Here is a 20,626-nt window from a genome sequence, read left to right on the forward strand (position 1 = left end):
CAAAAAGAGTAATGTAAGCTAGCACAAGCATATTGCCAACAGGAAATACGGATCATTTGTTAAGATCTTTCAACTACAGACCCAGATGATGAAGCAGTTTCAATCGAGGGTACATTTGGAGCTGATCACTTAGATCAGCAGCTAGAGTTCCAGGCAGCCACATTTTTATGTTGCTGGCATGAGCATGCACAGACCTTGGTAGGAGATTCAGATTTCTCAGATGTTGATGAGATTTTTCACATTGGGAGAGATGGGTTTGTAGAAAACTGATTTAAACAAGCCTTCATCTTTTTATTCAGAATGCTAATCTAAGTCTCTTGTGTTCCTTTCTAGTAGCAAGTCAAAACCACTTTGTCATCTTCTATTTGGTATGCTTCAAATACAAGATCCTCTGTTCCTAAGCACTTTAAGCTGTCTTGCTTTCTGAAAGATAAACGTGAAAGGTGAACCTGTTCTCCAAATTAGTATGTGGAATAAAATCCTCTCTACCCTTACACAAAAAACCTCCAAGGAATGTCTTTACTTCCAGCTGTAGTTGTGTTCCTTCTCCCTTCTGTAGAATCTTAACAAAGGATGATTTGCACATCTTTGGGATGCAGAATGCATCTTTTCCAGTGTCTTTTTGATCTCTTGTTCCTATTTTGCCATTGTGGGAATAGACCCTTCTTCCATATTTTTTCCTCACAATCATTATGAGCAACCTTTCCTGCTTCTGATTGGTTTTCTGGCTATTTTTGATTCTTGTCACAGCTTTCCTAGTTCTAATAAAACAATCAGCTTTTTTTTTGTACAGTAAACACCTGTGACACAAACTCCACATTCTCTGAAGCTTATTCGAGAACCCTCTTATATTACATCTGCCATGTATAGCATGAAATCAGGTTGTGTGGTGTTTTTGTGAGAACAGCCTACAAACACAAATAATATTGGTGTCTTGAGAGAGAATAGTATAGATCTGTATGATCACATTTTCCCTGAGTATTCATCTGAATACATGTTCTTCTTCTGTGTTTTCCCCGTCTCTCCTCTCCAAATTAAAAAAGACAATTGGTGTAATTCTTTCAGCTACCATCCCTGTGATATGAGGTATTATGCAGCAAGTGGAATTTGGTACAGTAAACAGAAGGAATAATACGTCTTTGAAAATTTGTCCCTGTGGAATGGACTCTCTGTAGTGTTTTGCTAAAAAGTTACATTTATACAGCAGCTAGGGATACATGGATTGTTCCTTTCTTTAAAAAGGTACAGAAGCAGGAAGGTTTCAAGAGAATTTAACTTCTCTCAGGGCTGGAGAAAGCATCATAATACTTGGGGTAATCATTTTGTACACTTTAGTTCAGAAAATGATACTTTGCTGCCCATTAAGAGCCATAAAATTAGTCATTTGTCGCATCTTGCAACCATACCCTAGGGATTAGGTTCATTTTCTTCTTCTTCCATGAAGCTGAAGACATTTTTGGGTAATACTTGGACTAGAATATCCATATCAGTTACTTGCAAATAAAACTTGAAATGGAAACTGAGATTTGCAGAATTGGAGTCAGGACATCATCCTTTTTTATGCTTATTTCCATATAATAATAGCAGAAGCTTCTCATTTATTTTATGTGAACTTCATTGCTAGAGTTAGACACTAGACCTTCGCTTTGATCTGGAAGCTGTTATCAGAATTCTCAGATGATATGAGTGGTAACAGCAAGTTTGATGTCATATTGTGGCTTGAGCCTGAGTGATAAAAAAGACTCTTATCTGGTTTTGGTCTGGTGTACCAGGTCTTCGAAAGCTTTCAGCTCTTGCATGTCATAATCAGTTACTCAGAAAAACATCACTTCTGACACATGATCAGGAAGAGCCTTTCCAGATGTTTCAAGGGAGGGGCGAACTCCAGAGAATGCACAGCTTTTGAGGAAACATATCTATAGCAGGTTTGTTTCAGCCAAGAAATAGTAACTACTCCTCTTTTTTTTCTGAGGTTAATATATGTTATAAAACTCCTTAGTCCAGAGTTGGCCTCTGACAATGTGTTAGGACAGTGCTTAGCACATTAGGGTCTTTGGGCACTGTTACAATAAAAACAATTTCTGAGCAAGCTATTTTTACTCTGCACTCCCCCACTGTGTTGCTTCTAGGTTCATGCTATCGTGAAGATCGTTTCAATAGTCCAAGAGAGGTCAGTGTCTAATTAGCTTGGTAGTTAAATAAGACAAGGGTGTTTCATCACCATTCCGAATTCTGTGTGTTAGTGGTGGTAGTGCGTAGATATGTTCTGGGAGAGCACAAAGAAAGAAAAGTTTCTCGCCTATACTCTTTCCATTTAATGGAGATTTCTGTTTCCTCTAGGTTCTAAAAATTCACTGGAATAACTTGCAGACCTTTAGCTCTCTAATTCCTATTTCTCTTCTAGTCCAAGGTTGATTTCAGCCTTCTCTTCACTGATGTATAACCAGTAAAGTCCATCTGTTGAGGTTTTGGCAGTAGCGCATTATGAAAATGTGCCATTCTTATAATTAGACTAATGCAGAAAAGGAAGAGAAACCTAGTGTGTAATTACTGGGGACAAATTCCTTGTCTGAGTTACATTAAAAACCTCATTTGGTTCAGCATATTGCTACATTTTTGGAAGGAACTGGTGGATTTGAGGAACGGAAGAGATCATTTCCTACCTGGAGATGTTTTTCGTAGTTCTGATCCACCAGTCAAGACATTGCAGAATTATTCCTTTTAAGATGATTTGGTTATGTCAGGAAATTGAGGAGATGAAATGTGAGAGCTGGAAGAGAGCAGCTGAGGTGGTGTAGAATTCTGCCTGGCTTGCTTGATTGCCTCTGACACCACTCTGAGTGGGAAAATCTACTAAACTGAATTGGTGGATGAGAACCACTAACAAAAGTTCCAGGTAAGAAATTACTACTTTTGTTTGTATCTCTAAATATGATTGTAAATAATTGGTGATGTTTCTGTGAAAGCAGATTGGTACAAAGTATAGTACTGTTCATTTCACCATGTGAATGTAAGGGAATTGAAACTGTTTGGGGTTTAATGTACATTAAAATAGCCAGCCTATCTTGAATGTGTCTGACTAATTTTTAATAACTGGTGAATTGGATTGTTTGATTATATTTGCTGGGATGCTAGTTGTTTTCTCTATTAATACTTAACTTGCATTCTAGCTTCGCCATTCAGAGACAGGCATCGTGTGGTGGGTTGTGACAGTGTCTGTCAATAGTGAAGACAAATAGTGCCAGAGACACTTAACCCATCCAATCTCACCCAGGGTGTAGGTCGGTCTTGTTTTCAGACTTCTTCATAAGTCTTTTTTCTTTCTTTTTTGTTTCTAAATGGTGGATTGATACTGATTGAAACAACGTTTTTGTGACGTTTTTGGCTTTATGTCAATAACACTAAAAAATGAAAAGCAGAAACCCACATTTGGAATATGAGGCTTTGAAAACAGGTTTGCAGCCACTTTGTTTGTTTGGGTTCATAACTCTTAAACCTTTGGCAACACCAGGGTTAACGCTGGAAATGTTGTGTGTAGTAACCTTCTGTTTGATTCTGTTTTATTGCCAAGAACGTAAAATATAAGATATGTAAGTAACATTAATGGAGGGCCATACTTTGTGCATTTGTCCCATAAATAAGGCCCTACTTGAATTGCAGTATGATTGTCAAAAACTGGTGACTGAGTTTCAGACAAGACGTGAAAAATTAATAGTGATCCTTATTTGCAGAAATAGTCTGTTATTTTTAATAGTGACGTTGCCTTGAAATACTTAGAAAGCAGATTTAACACTACTTTGTCCTCAAAAAAAATACATTTCAAATTTGCATGCTTTTTGTGTAAAGGCAAAAATCTTTCATGATTTACCCATTTCATAGAACTGGAAGGGACCTTGAAAAGTCAGTAAGTCCAGTTCCCTGCACTCACATCAGGACTTATCACTGTTCCTTTTTTTTTTTTTTTAAATGAATATGTCCCAGACCATTGGAAGGCCCCTTCAGGGGCTGAGCTCACAATCCTGGGTTTACAAGGCCAATGCTCTTAACCACTGAGCTATTCTATCCACCTCTATTTCTTTGAGTGGCATTGTACCTTTGTAATATTTTTGAAGTATGATAGAAAAAATGCTGAACTACATAAAGGTGTTTACATTTTAATAGTTACTTGTTAGTGGATGACATTTTGAATTCGTTTGTATCTGTGTGTGTGTGTATATATATATATAATATATATATACTGATATTTGGGTCGTATTAAATGGTCTTAATTTCGCTTGCCATTTGTTTCCCCTATTGCCAGTATGCAGGGTAACTGGAATAAAGTGCAATACTAGTCCTACTAGAAGAATAAATATTTCCTAAAAATTCTCTTTAAAAAAATGTAGAGGACATGTATTTTAGAACATGGTAGTATTTAAGATCCAAGTTTGAAACATTGTTCACTGGTGTCCTTAAGACATTGTTTGGTGCTACCAGCTATTTAATTTTGTGCTAAATAGCCAATATTGTTTAAATAATTTCCCACAAAAATTAAGATGAAAATGCATCTTTTGGGTTTCTAGGATTTTTATTTTACATGCAGGATAGGCTCACCATTTAGTGTATCTGTCCCATTGCAGACTTACATATATAAAATGCTAAGTTCTGCTGCTTTGGTTTTTCACATGAAAGCTTCTTTAGAAGAGCTCTTTTAATGTTTAATATTTGCTTTAAAACATTTACAGAAATAATCCTTTAATATTAAGTTCTGCAGAAGGGTGATCACCTTTATCTCAATTTTAAAACTTTATTACCTGACTCAAGGGTCAGGTTTATAATTCATGTATGTTAACATTCTGTCTCAACTCAAAGTGGTTGCAAATCTAGGCCTAAATATGTCACTGAAATTAATATCTGGATGAATTTTTTTTACAAATTTATAAATGTTTCTAAAGAAAAAGCATTGTATTAATGCATGCTACCGAAAGGTTAAATTTATCTTTAAATTTGAATGCAGTTGAAAGTGACTGAATTCTCCAGCTTCAGCCACTATATTTACCAAGGAACAAACTGGAAAATGGAACTGGTATCATTCAGCTTGTCCAGGAGGTGGAGGAAGGGAGTCTGTTTCTACGTAGCTGAAAGAATAATTTACTGGTAGACTGTGCTGCCATATACATTTCTCTTAAAACTTAACCCCTGATAGAGATTTTATTTTTCATTTCATCTAGAACAAAAAAAAAATCAGTTTAAGTTGTTTTTTTAAACAATTAATGACTGTCGTCTTGTGGTTCTGATGCTTCAATTACAAATACAGGTTGAACCTCTCTAATACGGAACTCCCTGAGCCAGCAAACTCCATAATCTGGCATGCTCTGAGTTAGCCGAATGACTACCTATTATGGGTATAGCCGAGTTTCCTGTGGTCCCATAAAGTTTGTTTTCGGCCATCAGTCCTGCCTCTCAGTGTTCTGTGCTGTTGCTTAGCTGTAATTTATCCCTTAATGTCTTGTAAGAGCTCAGGAAACAGTGGAAGTGTCGGTAATATGCTAGAAAATATTGTCCTCCCATCTGGCAAATTCCCTCGTCCAGCACTGGTCAGGTCCCAAAGGTGCTGGATGAGAGAGGGTTCAGCCTGCACGCTTGTTTTCTTATGGTTTTCTCATTTTTACTATACAGTAAACCCCTGAAATACACAGCTTCAAGTTGCATGTAACCCGCTTTAATGCAAGTTAAGCACAACTTGAAGCTGCTCTGCGGCTGTCAGCCTGCATCACTGACCATAGCTGTGGGCTGCTAGGTAGGTGAAGAGCCTCTTCTCCCTGCCTTCCCCCAGCGCTGCCACTGTCAGTCTGACAGCCGCATGGCAGGGGGATGGCAGGGAAAAGCAGCCAGAAAATGGACTAGCTGTAGTGGACTGTTCAATTTCCTGGGTCCCACAGGCAGTGGAGAGCTGGGAACCACGTGGCAGCCTGGTTCCCAGGTCCCCACCCTGACTTGTGCAAAAAATTGCGTTATGCAGGGTTTGCAGGAACGCAACCCCCGCATAACTCGGGGTTTTACTGTACCTGAAAATATAGACTTCATGGCTAAACAAAACATGTTTTCCCCTCTTTAATTCTCTGAGACTTTCTTAGAGTGGGCCAAACTGGATAGAACACAGATTAATTAATGGACTTTCCACACTATGAAAATTCTTGCCAAGTTTGAGAAGTTTATCAGAGACTACTACTACTTTTTGGATTTCAAATACCCAAAAAAACCTGACTTCCTCCTTCCAGTAAATATTAACTTCAGAGCTGCAATAATGGCAATATCTAGTGTTTAACTGTGGTAGTTGAGTGTAAGTTTGTTTCCCACTGAAGTTCGTGGTGGCAGGTAGTATTTATTTCTTGAGTTTTGGTGTTGTCAGCATGGTAACAACAGAAGAAAAGAGTTTCCTTCCCTGCAGGCCTTACAATCTAATGTAAAACACAACGTGCTTCAGTTGTTCCACAGTAGGTTGCTATCATTGAAAACATCTACTTGAATTTTTTTTTTTTTTTTAAATTTTGGCTCATTTGTTGACCAAAATGTCAAGGTTTGAGAGATTTATTTAAAAAATAGACTTTGGTTGAAACAATCCTTTTGCTCTTCAAAAAATATTATGTTATTGAAGCCTTAAGCATGCTTCCCTTTATCAAGGGCGATCTTATTTGTAGGGTTTCAGTTAAGTCAGTCAAGTAATTTCTGCTAGAGTAGGTGGGTGTATTAAAGTTCCTGAGGACACTGAGACATGACTGAACTGCGAGTTCTGTCCTGTAATTGGTGCTATATGGCTTTTGACTCTATTTAAGGGGACCAGCTAACAAGTTTCCTTGAAAGATGGGAGTACGTAATCTGATGCCTTCAGCCTCTGAGATCTAGTGGCCTTTTCTTTCCATGCTCTGCATGCCACAAATCAATTTTGTCCCTGTTCTGAACTTATACAGTAAACAACCCATATCGTAGTGACTGGTACCAGTTCCATTTTGATTACAATTTGGTTATTTTTATATTTTTATTTCTCATTTTATAATTGATATCTGGAATCAGCAGCAATTTTCTCATTTATTTTCTCATATTTTTATTCCAGGATTTGCCTCTGAAGCAGGGAGTGTCTGCATTAAAAATGACCTGTAGTTCTCTGCTTCATAGGTTAGAAACTTATTTTAATATTTTGTGGCTAAGCACAGTCCCGTCTTGTTCAAAAAATTCCAATGAATGGTTTAATTGGCAGCAAATGTGGACTTACAAGCATATACATTTTGCATTGGGGTTTCCATTGTTTTAAATAAAATGGCTTACAGCCAAATGATAGTCTAATTGAGGCAATAAAAGCTCTGTGTTTGCTTAGAGCCTATTTTGACGACTTAGTTAACTTAAAAATAATTGATTATAGTTCAAACGTTTAAGTACCAATTGGGCACTTCAAAAATAATATACTATTGCTTAGATGTTATATTGCTTGAAGCAGTTACATTCTCAAACTTACAAATTCCAAATTTTCATTTGGGGGAAAAATCAGTTCACAAATCACATATTTCAATGGGACTGCTATAGCCAGCACAGGTAGGAATATGTATCTTGTATTTACTTCTGAATTGTACACCGCAGATGCTTCTTCAGCTCCCTCCTCTTCCTCCATGGGCGGTGCTTGCAGCTCCTTTACCACCTCTTCCAGCCCTACCATTTTCTCTACCTCAGTCACCGACAGCAAGGCTATGCAAGTGGAGAGCTGCTCCTCAGCCGTGGGGGTAAGTAACCGAGGGGTAAGTGAAAAGCAGTTAACCAGTAACACAGTCCAGCAGCAACAGTCAATGCCGAAGAGACATACAGTCCTGTACATCACACCACCACCTGAGGATTTGCTGGATAACAGTCAGATGTCCTGCCAAGATGAAGGGTGTGGATTGGAATCAGAGCAGAACTGCATTATGTGGATGGAGGATTCCCCCTCCAACTTCAGTAACATGAGCACCAGTTCCTACAATGATAATACTGAGGTGCCACGTAAATCACGCAAACGAAATCCAAAGCAGAGGCCAGGGATCAAACGTCGAGATTGTGAAGGATCCAGCATGGATATATTTGATGCCGACAGTGCCAAAGCGCCTCATTATGTCCTTTCTCAGCTCAGCATGGACAGCAAAGGCAACTCAAAAGCAGGAAATGGGTTGGTATCTACATTTTTTTTAAAGTTCTATCACCATATGTAACACCAAGCTAATAAAACATATTCCTGATTTTTTTCAAGTGTTCTACTCAGGTTCTCACATAAACACAGGCTTTCCTGCCCTTTTTTATCGTAGTGCATGATGAGTTTCTTCTAGCATTGCTGAGCTTTACAGGGAAGTAAAGCTAAGACTTATTGTATTATGACATTCTGTGCTTGGTTAGTGGTTCAGTCCAGTTACTGGAGGGACAGTCCTAGTCTTTTTTCCACTGGTTTGAGATTCCTAAAGGATAGAAATTTTGTTTTTAATTATCTGGCTCCATCTGTAAAAAGTCTATTTAGAAAGAGCTATAAATACTGAAGATATCTTACACCTGTACCACACTGTCTTCCCAAAGCATCTTGTTCAGATTTTTATGTGAGGATCTCAGTTGATATGTTTTATCGACTTCTGTCTGTCTTTCTATTTATCAAATAGAGTGATGGATATAGAAGTTAATTGCTTGTTAAGACTTTTCAGTGTTTAAATTAACATACCTTTCACTTTTTGCTTGCTAAAATGTTACGATTATATGCTGACCCAAATTTTGTTTTTCCTGTGAACTCACTTCTGTATTTGATTTTTTCAGAAATAAATCTCTAATCCTGTTTCTCTCTGTGCTTCTGGGTTGTGTGCATGTGTGTGTTCATATGTAGGCAAGCGTGGGTGGTGTTCTCTCATCTCTCCCACTTCACACTGTTTACTATATACATTTCGGTAGTTGCTTTTGAGAGAGAAAACATCCATGAGTTTACAATACTGTGGGTTATTTTTAACCTGTGCCTTATTTAGTACTTCTTTTTTGCTGCAGTCAAGTGGGCAGACTTATTTATTACTTTTATATATTTGCTTGCAGTGTGTTCTAATGTTCATCACTGGAAAGGTGAACATTAAAATATGATTGACTGGAAAGATGAGCTTTTCATGTTCCTAAAGGAAACAGCCTTTGGTCTGTATTCTCAGGGTCATTGCAGTTCCATACTTAAAATGTTGCTTTGAGAATGTGATTCTAAGAAACTCTCCAGAGTGGTCTGTCGCTTCATAGTAGATACCTCATTTGGTAAGATGGGAATCAGACTAAACAAAGAACATAGGGAAAACATTTTCACTGTCTTTTCCTTCTGTCTTCTGCAAAAAAGTACATTACTTACAAAATTAAACAGTTTTTTTGTCTGTTTCCCACAAATAGTCTAGATGAGTTGATAAAACAGTCCAACATCCTGGTTGTAAGTTCACCAGGAAAAAGGTGCAATAAAGTAAAATATTAAATATTTAAAATTTTGCTTTCTAGGGCCTCAGTTTAATAAAAAGTTGTTTGGAAAGTTAAGAAACAAGGTTGCACCAAGCTTACAAGGAAGGCAATGATCAATTACTATGGAAAGAGCTGCTCTTCCTGTAAACAAGAATCCAGTGTACATAGATGTTCTCTTGAGATTGGAAGTGCGAGTTTAGTAAGTGTGGCTTCTTTAGCATTAACAGTGAAGAAGCTAGCAAAACTATAATGTTCATTACCACCATAACAGGAGATAGGCAGCATTCCTTAATAAAGGAAAGGTAATGTTTATATAACCTTAGACATTTTAGAATATTTGGGACATAGTTGATGATACACCATTGCTCAGTTGTAAGGAGAAAAAAAAATCATAAATTTCCAGGTAGCAGATTCAAGTTAAAAATAGATTCTCTAATATCAGAAGTGGGTACAATGTGGAAACAGAGGGGGAAAGACATCTATGGGTAGAGTACAGAGATGGAACCCTACAAATTCAGATTGTAGGAGGGACTGTAGGGGTGTTTTTGTTTTATTTTTCTGTATTATGGAGCGCAGTCAAAGTAGTTGGTTTCAGGAAAGAGGGAGGGTTGATATTTGCTATAATTCCTTTAATCTTTTGTCAAAACTGGAAAAATAAACCCCCAACTCTTCCATAGAAACTGAAGGGAATTTGTGAGAGCCGGTCTAAAAGGCTTTGATTTTTTTGATGATTTTTCTAGGACAAACAGGGGAATTTCTCTTCCTCCATTGAAATCATGCCTTGTTTCAGTCTCAAGGTTAATCTCAAGTCTCCATTTGCACCAGCTGTGGTTCAAATGGCACACGTTTTAAATTATCAGGATAATGAAGAAACACAACAAAAACAGAATATTGAGGTACTGAATGGGCCTCATGGAATTTGTTCTAATAAAAGCATTTGACATTGGCATGGTCAATTTAATGAACTGCCAGTCTTAGTTCAGGATGTTTTGTTTGCTTCTGATCCTCTTAAGCTAATTAATAGATATGTATGTAACCCCTTTTTTCTCCTCCCTGAGTGACTCGGGAGCCGGCAGCACTCACTTGTGTCTCTGTGTGCCTGATGGGTTCAGTATTAAAGGAGCTCCTGAGTGTTCCAGTGGTGATGTGGGACAGCTGAGAATCCCCTTTCCATCCCTCATTTCTAAAGTGCTGTAAAATGGTGGTGCCTTCACCTGGTTGGCCACTGTACACACTTAATGGTGTGACTTTGGAAACCTTCAGGAAACTTATTCCAGTTATGATCTTGATTTAACTGCCAAACAGCAATTATAAATACTATATGTAGCTAATAGACCACATAAAATCAACACACACCTTTACTTAACAATTTAAGGAGACAGGGTTACAGACTAAACGAATTAAATCAATTAACAATATACACAGAAGTAAATGAAACAACTGACATGTACACTACCATCAGTTATCTCACCCCGGAGTGTACGCTCTTTAATTATCAAAGTTCCAGTTATTTGCTTGTCTTGGCATGTGGCTGTTGTTTACTAGGTTGCAGACAGGTTGGTGAGGGTTCTGTGTGTCAGTCCAGGCAAGGCAACAAGCTGATCAGGCCCCCTCTGAACTGGAGCTGGTCTCTGCACTTTAATAGATAGACACAGGTAAAGTTCCTGGCTGGGAGAAGACTTCACACTTACCTTGAAGTAGTCTGTTCAATCAGCCTTATCTCTCCCGACAAGAGGAGACCACCATCCTCTTTTTCCAGCCTAGCCAAAAAGTACCGTTTCCTTCCGAAAGCCTCATGGGAGTTGTAGTCTCTAGAGCCAGATTGCTGCACACTGTAAAAGTTAGAGGCTGCTATATACAGGGGGGCCGACATGTATAGATACAATATTACTTTTGCTGTTTGCACAGTGGAAAATGGCATGCCACTAATTCTGGGAGTAAAAGGGAACTGAATTTCGAAGGCTAATGTAGAACTACCAGTTATTCTTTATAGTTGGAAACCGGGACACATGAGAGGGATTCCAATGAAATATTTAAAATTCTTCCCTAATATGATTTATTAAATTGAAAATAGCCATGTTTTCAAGAGACTCGTAAGGGGGGAACATTGCACATAACTGATCATCAGTGCCTGTTCAGACAAAAATAACAGTATATGTGGTGTATTTTACTAAGAAAGATAACTCAGGATTCAAAAATAGGACAATTAAAGAAACAATATTAGTAGTATGAGGAGACTAAAATGCATATATACTCTTGTTGGGTCACATGCCTATTTTTTATTCCCATTAAAATTCCTATGATCTTAAAATATCCTTCTTTAATCTTCTTAGCTGGAATACTAAATATGAGGTCAAAATGTGCAACCCACATCATGTTTGTGTATTGAGAATTCTCTTGAGACACTATAGGTAATTAGGTGAGCTGTAAAGGAAACAAATGTGAATTCTAATCTCAGAGCTTTGAGCAATAGGACTTTATTTTTTAATATTCCTTTTCTGATTCCTATGTTTAATTACATGATGTAAAATCCTAGATGTCAGGAAAAACAGAGGAAATTTACTGACTTAAAACATAACATCTTTCTTTAACTTCTAGAATACTGGAAAAATTTCCTAACAAAAAATATGGAGAACTGGTAATTTTAAAAAGCTTGAATATAGTTAGCATGGACAATAGTTTAAACCATACTGCTCTTTACACTTGTTTACTTATTGTTTTATTGGACTTGTATACATTGTCCCAAATGGGAAGAGAATTTCTGTAGAATAAAAAAAAACTGGTTGAAAATACAACTAAAGGGTTTTTTTAATTTGTTTGTGTGTGGAGGTTATAACAGCCTGCCTGGCTACGCTGTAGTTGAATAATGAGGATTTCTTACCATAAAACGGCACTATTTCAATTTATATTCTTTTATAAGCTCTAATTTCTACATTTTTTTTAAATGTGAAAAGTGTACTAAAACATCTGATGAAGCACTTTGGGATTCTGTACTCAGATTGAATAAATTAGCATGCTTATAGAACAGTGAGAATTTGGAGATGTTTGTTTTCATGAGCACACTTTGTTAAGTTTCTGCTGCTCTTGATAAATCGTCTACTAGATCCCTAGGCAGAGCAGATTATTCCTAGTTGTTGCAAGTTTTCAAGGGCCTTGTAAGATTTGGTATAAGCAGGAGCCTGAAGAAGGAAACCTTGTGGAAAATCACATGTAGCAGTATTAAGGGCAAAAACTGTACTCTCCACTACAGCAATGGAGGACTGTTTTGTAGCAGAACCGCTATGGTTCGGCTATACAGGCCATGGCCAAAGAGTTGGTGAAGCCTGTAAAGATAATGTACGTTTCCTGTAGACTATGGAGCCCTCTTCTGTTATATTGCACAGTGAGAATTTCAGTCTGGGTGATACTTTGCAGATTCAACCATTGTGTAAATCCATGTGTGAACAGTTTCTCGAAGCCTAAGGCCAGCAAACTTGCCAGGAAAGTAGGTCCACCATCAGTCAGTGGCCTTGAGAAAGAAAAGTTTCCCTTTCTTTCTCCAGCCAAATTGCTAAGGAAGTGCCTTGAAACAGGGTTCCTTAAGAATCTCACTCCTTTACCTTATTTCAAGCTGTCCACATACTCAAGAAGGCAACAATGCCTAGATGTATTAACAGGTGTGTTGTGAACAAGACACAAGAAGTCATTCTTCTGCTCTACTCTGTGCTGGTTAGGCCTCAGCTGGAGTATTTTGTCTGGTTCTAGGTGCCGCATTTCCAGAAAGATGTGGAGAAATTGGAAAGGGTCCAGAAAAGAGCAACAAGAATGATCAAAGGTCTAGACAACATGACCTTTGAAGAAAGAGTGAAAGAATTGGTCTTGTTTAGTTTGGAAAAAAGAAGATTAAGGGGGGACATGATAGTGGTTTTCAAGTATCTAAAAGAGTGTCATAAGGAGGAGTGAGAACTTGTTCTTCTTGTCCTCTGAGGATAGAACAAGAAGCAATGTGCTTAAACTGCAGCAAGGGAGGTTTAGGTTGGCTATTAGGAAAAAGTTCCTAACTGTCAGGTTTGTCAAACACTGGAATAAATTGCCAGGGGAGGTTGTGGAATCTCCATCTCTGGAGATATTTAAGAACAGGTTAGATAGATGTCTATCAGGGATGGTGTAGACAGTACTTGGTCCTGCCATGAGGGCAGGGGACTGGTCTCGATGACCTTTCGAGGTCCCTTCCCATCCTAGCACTCTATGATTCTATGAAAGTTTCCTTGACAGCCATAAATGCTAAAAGTAATCTGTGATAGTTAAAGATTAAATTCTGCATAAACCGATTAAGCCCTCTCCCCACCCACCCCAATTGCCAGGGGGAATAGTTCTGTTCACAATTGGTAAATGTATTCATCAGACTTTGGCTCATGATATTGTACGAACCTCTATTGTATAAGGTTAGTGAGACATTCTCTCTCTTGACCCTTTTAAATGGACAAAAACTTGATTGTGAAATGTTATACTTTGGAGGGATTCTTCATGTTGGTTTTAATTATGGAACTGATCATAAGATTCAGTACGTTTTGAAGGCCTCACGCCTGGGAAGAGAGGGTCCTGTTGCATGCACATCATTGTTTTAATGTCAGCACAATTATGGCAAAGCTGCTTAAACATTTTTTAAATATTTTTTCATATAAATTTCTCAGTCTGATCTGACAGATTTCCAAATATTTGTTGTGAATTGGCATGGTCATGCAAATTCAGGAGGAGACAGGCATGAGGCTGTTTTTCTATCTAAAGAGAATTTTATATCATTTAACCTTAAGTCTGTTCAAGATATGAAGATTTATAATATGACTGATGTTCCGTCTAATTTTTTCATCCATGTGCAGAGTAAATTTTGTTATGTGGCATATGCAGATGTGCACTGTCAATAGAAACACATGCTGTCAGCCAATCAGCTGGACAGCACCTGAATCTCCTGGGTGGCCACCCAAGTGCTAAGTCTACAGGGAACACTGAATATGACCTAAAACATTTTTCTTATGTTTTCTGATTATATGACACAGTGGGACGGGCTAGGCTGCGTACCTTTCTCCTATTACTAATTGGTTTCCCCTTCCTTTGCTATGTACATGAAAAACAGTTACTGTTTTCACTGAATGGAAGACACAGGGAAACACTGTCTGCCTCCCCTCCAGGGCATCCCTTCCAGGGCTCCTTCTCTGTCAGTGAGACAAGCATAGCTTGAACATTTGCTCTTATAAACCTCTTTGCTCTTATAACCTACCTATTTATTTTTTTTAATCTGTGGCACTTCTTTACCTTGATTTGATCTTATATGGGTACTTCTTATAACGTGTTCTTAATGATCTGCTTGGACTTCTCAGGGCACCAGAAAGCCAGAAAGGAGCTGGAGGAAAGAAGAGCCCGATGTTGTGTGGTCAGTATCCTTCTAAAAGTGAAGGCAAGGAGCTGAAGATTGTTGTACAGCCGGAGACCCAGCACAGAGCTCGGTACTTGACTGAGGGCAGCCGAGGCTCAGTGAAAGACAGGACACAACAAGGTTTTCCAACTGTAAAGGTAGTCTTTTCATAGATAGAACATGGCAATGGTGTGGGAAGAAGACTGTCATCCTTGGATGTATATCTGGGAGTAGAGAATAGGAGCAGGGAAGTGCATTTATCTCTGTGGTGTTCATTGGTGAGACTGTCACTGGAATACATCATCCAGTTCTGGAATTTTCATTTTAAAAAGAGGCTTCACAGAACTGGAGAGTGTGCAGAGAAGAGTCCAAAAAGTGAATTGAGGGCAGGAGAAAATGCTTTACAACAGGGTGGCCAACTTGCGGCCCAAGGGCAGCATGCAGCCCATTGGGGTTCTGTGTGTGGACCAAGAGACATTTTGTTTACTGTTGACAGATTCCACTGGGTTCCATCTGGATAGTTTTTTCCCTACCGCTGTTACTGAAGAGATACAACTGTAAAGTGAGAGCATGTGAAGTGAGGTGCTTGCTGATTGCATACAGCATTGACTGTGAGAACTGTGCACTCCCTCCGCAGCTACAGCTCAGTTGGCACACCCTGCAGAATTACCCTCTCCCAGGAGACTTTCTTGGTCATGACAATCTTGCAGCCCACTGAGATGAAAAAGGGCCACTCACTAGTCTAGGTTGCCCCTCACTTCTTTATGGTGTGGGCATATCTACACTGCAGCTGTGAGTGAGCTTTGTGATATGGCTAGATAGGCTTTTGCTAGCAGAGCTCAGGAAGACTCAGTAAAAATGCCTGTGTGGAGGAAGAGAGAAGAGGAATGGAAAGGAAGGCTCACCTCGCTGGATTTTCAGGGTTTGCATGTATCAGTGAAGTGGATTCCTTTTCTCCTCATGGTGATTCTGTCATAACACCTGCTCACCCATATAGAATGCATCACAGTGAAAAAGACTAAGAAAAGAAGGAAAACCAGAAACTCTCCTGTGCCTCTCTACTGGCTGAGTGCCTAGTGGAGGTCTGTATCAGAGAGGTAGCTGTGTTAGTCTGTATCATTGAGAACAACAAGAAGTCATGTGGCACCTTATAGACTAACAGATATTTTGGAGCATAAGCTTTCATGGGCAAAGACCTGCTTCATCAGATGCATGAGTGGGGGTGGAGGGGGGGTTCAGAGGGGTATTTAAAGAGGGGGGGTCCCAGTAAAAGGGAGGGCCAAAGCTGACAAGGTCTATTCAGTCAGGGTGGAAATGGCCCATTATCAGTAGTATGTATCAAAAGAGGACAAAACAAGTCAGATAAGTTAGGGAGGATGTGTCCCATTGTCAGAATCTAATGTGGAGGTGTTAACACCCAAAGCAGAGAAGCTGGTTTTGTAAGGGGCCAGCCACTCCCAGTCTCTGTTTAATCCTTGGTTGATAGAGTCAAATTTGCAAATAGATTTCTCTATCCATTTGATTTTTGAAATTTCTTTATTTTAGGACTGCTACTTTTAAATCTGTTACTGAATGTCCAGGGAGATTGAAGTGCTCTCCCACAGGTTTTTGTACATTACCCTTCCTGATGTCTGATTTGTGTCCATTTAGTCTTTTATGTAGAGACTGTCCAGTTTGACCAATGTAAATTACAGTGGGGCATTGCTGGCACATGATGGCATATATTATATGGGTAGATGTGCAGGTAAAGGAGCCCCTGATGGTATGGTTGATGCTAAGTCCTGTGATGATATCAGTGGTGTAGTTACGAGAGCAGAGTTGGCAGCGAGGTTTGTTGCAGGGATTAGCTCCAGGTTTAGAGTTGCTGTGCTGTGATCTATAGTTGCTGGTGAGAATTAGTCTAAGGTTGGCAGGCTGTCTGTAGGCGAGGACAGGCCTGCTTCCCAAGGTCTGTGAGTGAAGGATCATTATCCAGGATGGGTTGCAGATCACTGATGATGCGTTGGAGGGGCCTTAGCTGTGGGAGGTCTGTGTCTGTTCTGAGAAGGCCCAGGCCCCTTTCAAGCTCAGGCAAGGTTTTCTGCAGCCATCTCTTGTTAACCAGGAGAGCACCTGGAAGCAGTAATAACAAATTCACCTAGCCTGGTACAGGCATCTACATCAACACTAGCATTAGTTGGCAGCTTTTTCTCTCCTCTGGGATAGCTCAGTCCAAAGCTTCTCAGGCATGAAAGCTATCAGGGATCGTGAGGCCTACAACATAAACAAATATGAACTGTCCACTGGCATTCTATAGGCCCTGCCATTAACAGGCAAAGCTAACAGAATCATACGGCTGGAAGGGACCTCAGGAGGTCATTTAGTCCAGCCCCCTGCTTCAAGCAGAATCAACCCCCACTAAGTCATCCCAGCCAGGACCGTGTCAATTCGGGACTTAAAAACCTCAAGGGATGGAAAATCCATCACCTGTGTAGGCAACGCATTCCAATGCTTCACCACCTTCCTGGTGAAGCAGTTTTTCCTAATATCTAACCTATACCTCTCCCTCTTCAACTTCAGACCATTACTCCTTGTTCTGCCTCTGACACCACTGAGAACAGTTTCTCACCCTCCTCTTTAGAGGTCCCCTTTGGGAAGTTGGAGGCAGCTATTAAATCACGCCTAAGTCTTCTCTTCTGTAAACTAAACAAGCCCAAATCCCTCAGCCTATCCTCATAGGTCTTGTGCTTCAGCCCCTTAATCATTTTTGTTGCCCTTTGCTGAACCTGCTCCAGAAAATCCACATCCTTTTTGTACTGGGAGGCCCAAAACTGGACACAATATTCCAGATGTGGCTTCACCAGTGCAGAATAGAGGGGAATAACTACTTCTCTAGCTCTGCTCGAAATGCTCCTCCTTAATGCACCCTAGTATGCCATTACCCTTCTTGGCTACAGGGGCACACTGTTTACTCATATCCAGCCTTTCATCCACCATAACCCCTAGGTCCCTTTCCATCATACTGCTGCTCATGGAGTTGGTCCCCAGCCTGTAACAATGCTTGGGATTCTTCCTCCCCAGGTGCAGGACTCTACACTTCTCCTTGTTGAACCACATCAGATTTCGTTTGGCCCAGTCCTCCAATTTATCCTGGTCACTCTGGATTCTCTCTCTACCCTCCAACGTATTTACCTTTCCCCCTAGTTTTGTGTCATGGGCAAACTTGCTGAGGATGCAATCCAGTCCCTCATCCAGGTCATTAATGAAGATGTTGAATAACACCAACCTCGGAACCGAACCTTGTGGCATTCACTTGAAACTGACCGCCATCCAGATATTGAGCCATTGACCACTACCATTTGGGCCTGATCATCAAGCCGTCTTTCTGTCCATCTTATAGTCCAAGGATCCAATCCGTGTTTCCTTAACTTATGGACAAGAATGTTTCCTTAACTGATGGACAAGACCGTATCAAAAGCTTTGCTGAAGTCAAGCTATATCACATTCACTGATTTCCCCATGTCCACAGAGTCTGTTACCTTGCAATAGAAGCTAATCAGATTGGTCAGGCAGGACTTGCCCCTGGTGAATCCATGTTGGCTACTTTTGATCACTTTCCCCTCTTCCAGGTGCTCCAAAATGGATTCCTTGAGGATTCCCTCCATTATTTTCCCAGGGGTTGAGGTAAGGCTGACTGGTCTATAGTTCCCTGGATTGTCCTTCTTTCCTTTTTTAAAGATGGACGCTACGTTTGCCTTTTTCCAGTCATCCGGAATCTCCCCCGATCTCCAAGAGTCTTCAAAGATAACATGGATAAGTATGGCCTCCCTCAATCTTGGGAAGGGAAAAAGGGTGAGGTGGAAGAAAATTGCATGGCTTGAGTCCTTCTCTCTGTTGATTTTATGTTTGTCTCTTCCTGGGTGATAGACTGCAGCACCTGTCAGATAAAGATTCTGGAGCACTATTCTGTTTGGCTACATCTATACTAGCATACTACGTCGAAGTAAGAACATCGCAATAGGCTACTTTGACGTGTATTGTCTACACATCCTCTGGGGCTGGTGCCGTCGATGTTCAACGTCGAAGTAGTGATGGGGAACGTTGAAAGGAGCTGCCCTGGAAGGAAATGCGGTGTGTCCACACACACAAGCGCTCCCCGTCGAAACAGGGTCCAGCAAAGCCTGTGGATGGGGTCACAGGCTGGACTAGCCCTTCTGGGGCAACAGCAAGCCACTCCCTTAAAGGGCCCCTCCCAGACACACTTGGTCTGCACGGCATGAGGTCCACAGAGACGACAACCAGTTGCAGACCCTGTGCACACAGCATGGACCCCCAGCTGCAGCAGCAGCAGCCAGAAGCCCTGGGCTTAAGGGCTGCTGCATGCGGTGACCATAGAGCCTCACAGGGGCTGGGCAGAGCCATCTCTCAACCCCTCAGCTGATGGCTGCAATGGAGGACCCTGCTATTTTGATATAGCAGGACGCGGATCGTCTACACACTCCCTACTTCGATGTTGAACATCGAAGTAGGGTGCTATTTCCATCTTTGGATAGAAATAGCGATTTTGACATCTCACTGCCTAACATCGATTTCAACATTGAAATAGCACACAGCGTGTGTAGACGCGACAAGTGCTATTTTGATGTTGTGCCAGCTACTGCGAAGTAGCCGGCTAGTGTAGACGCACCCTTTATGACAGTTAAAACTCCCTCTGTGAATTCCCCTTCTCAGAATGAAAACAGGCTATGTCCTCCACAAGTCAGAGTTTGACTCCCTTGGGGAACTGCTAGGCAGGATCTCCTGCGAGGCTAATATTAGGGGGAAGCAATCCAGGAGAGGTGCTGTATTTTAGAAAAACCTTATTGAGGGCACGGGAACAGATGACCCCAAAGTGCAGAGGGAATAATGAGTATGGTAGGAGGCCAGCTTGGCTTAACAGAGAAATCTTTAGTGAGTTTAAACAGAAAAGGGAAATTTAAAGGCCGTGTCTACACTAGCCAAAAACTTCGAAATGGCCATTCAAATGGCCATTTCAAAGTTTACTAATGAAGCGCTGAAATGCATATTCAGCACCTCATTAGCATGCGGGTGACCACGGCACTTCGAAATTGACGTGGCTCGTCCAGACGGGCTCCTTTTCGAAAGGACCCCGCCTACTTCGAAGTCCCCTTATTCCCATCTGCTCATGGGGCTGGATTGAGTGCATCTGAGGGTGCTAAGAGAATTAGATGATGTGGTTGCAGAGCCTATTGGGCATTATCTTTGAAAACTCTTGTCCATAGGGGAGGAAAGTCCGAGATGACTGAAAAAGGTGAATGTAGTGTCCATAAAGGGGAACGCCTTACCTCTATCCTGGTGCCTGCACCATGCTAACTGGAGCCTTCCCTGGCTCACGAGGTTTTGGGGGGGCAGGGGCCTGACCTTGGCTTCATTGCAGACCAGGCCTCCTTCATCCTGGTGATTGCACAATGCTAACAGGAGCCTGCTGAAGGAGCCAGCCCTACGTATAGCCATATTGTGGGCTGGCCTTCCCTGCTTGCCAAAGCATGTGGCTTGGGGGAGCTGCACAGTCTCTGCAGTGTCCTGTTTGCTGCATTTTCATAGGGGGAAAACACCTTCCTGACCTTACTGCCCTACCCTGTGGAAAGTGGGGTTTCCCCGAGGGAGAACTGAGGTTCCTGTTAGCATCGCACAGACACCCGGAGAATAGACACTGCATGTGTGGGACTGGCAGCTCCCTGATTTGCCTCCCTACCCCGTGAAAGGTATTCTTTCCCCAGGGGACCTGTG

The 20,626-nt window shown here is 40.7% G+C and overlaps 1 protein-coding gene across 3 annotated transcripts in view; it reads left to right on the top strand.

Moving 5' to 3' along the window:
* NFAT5 (nuclear factor of activated T cells 5) overlaps nt 1-20,626 on the top strand; it is a 124,571-nt gene that overhangs the window by 47,387 nt on the left and 56,558 nt on the right. For 2 of the 3 annotated variants that reach the window (XM_075008247.1, XM_075008248.1), the window contains exons 3-4: nt 7,615-8,173; nt 14,823-15,015. In XM_075008247.1, coding sequence (XP_074864348.1) covers nt 7,615-8,173; nt 14,823-15,015 — 752 coding nt within the window. Of the gene's footprint in view, nt 1-7,093; nt 7,156-7,614; nt 8,174-14,822; nt 15,016-20,626 lie in introns of all 3 variants that reach the window. The other variant, XM_075008249.1, reaches the window with a different exon arrangement.

This window comes from Carettochelys insculpta, chromosome 14 (genome assembly GCF_033958435.1).
Source record: "Carettochelys insculpta isolate YL-2023 chromosome 14, ASM3395843v1, whole genome shotgun sequence".
In the NCBI taxonomy this organism is placed as follows: domain Eukaryota; kingdom Metazoa; phylum Chordata; order Testudines; family Carettochelyidae; genus Carettochelys; species Carettochelys insculpta.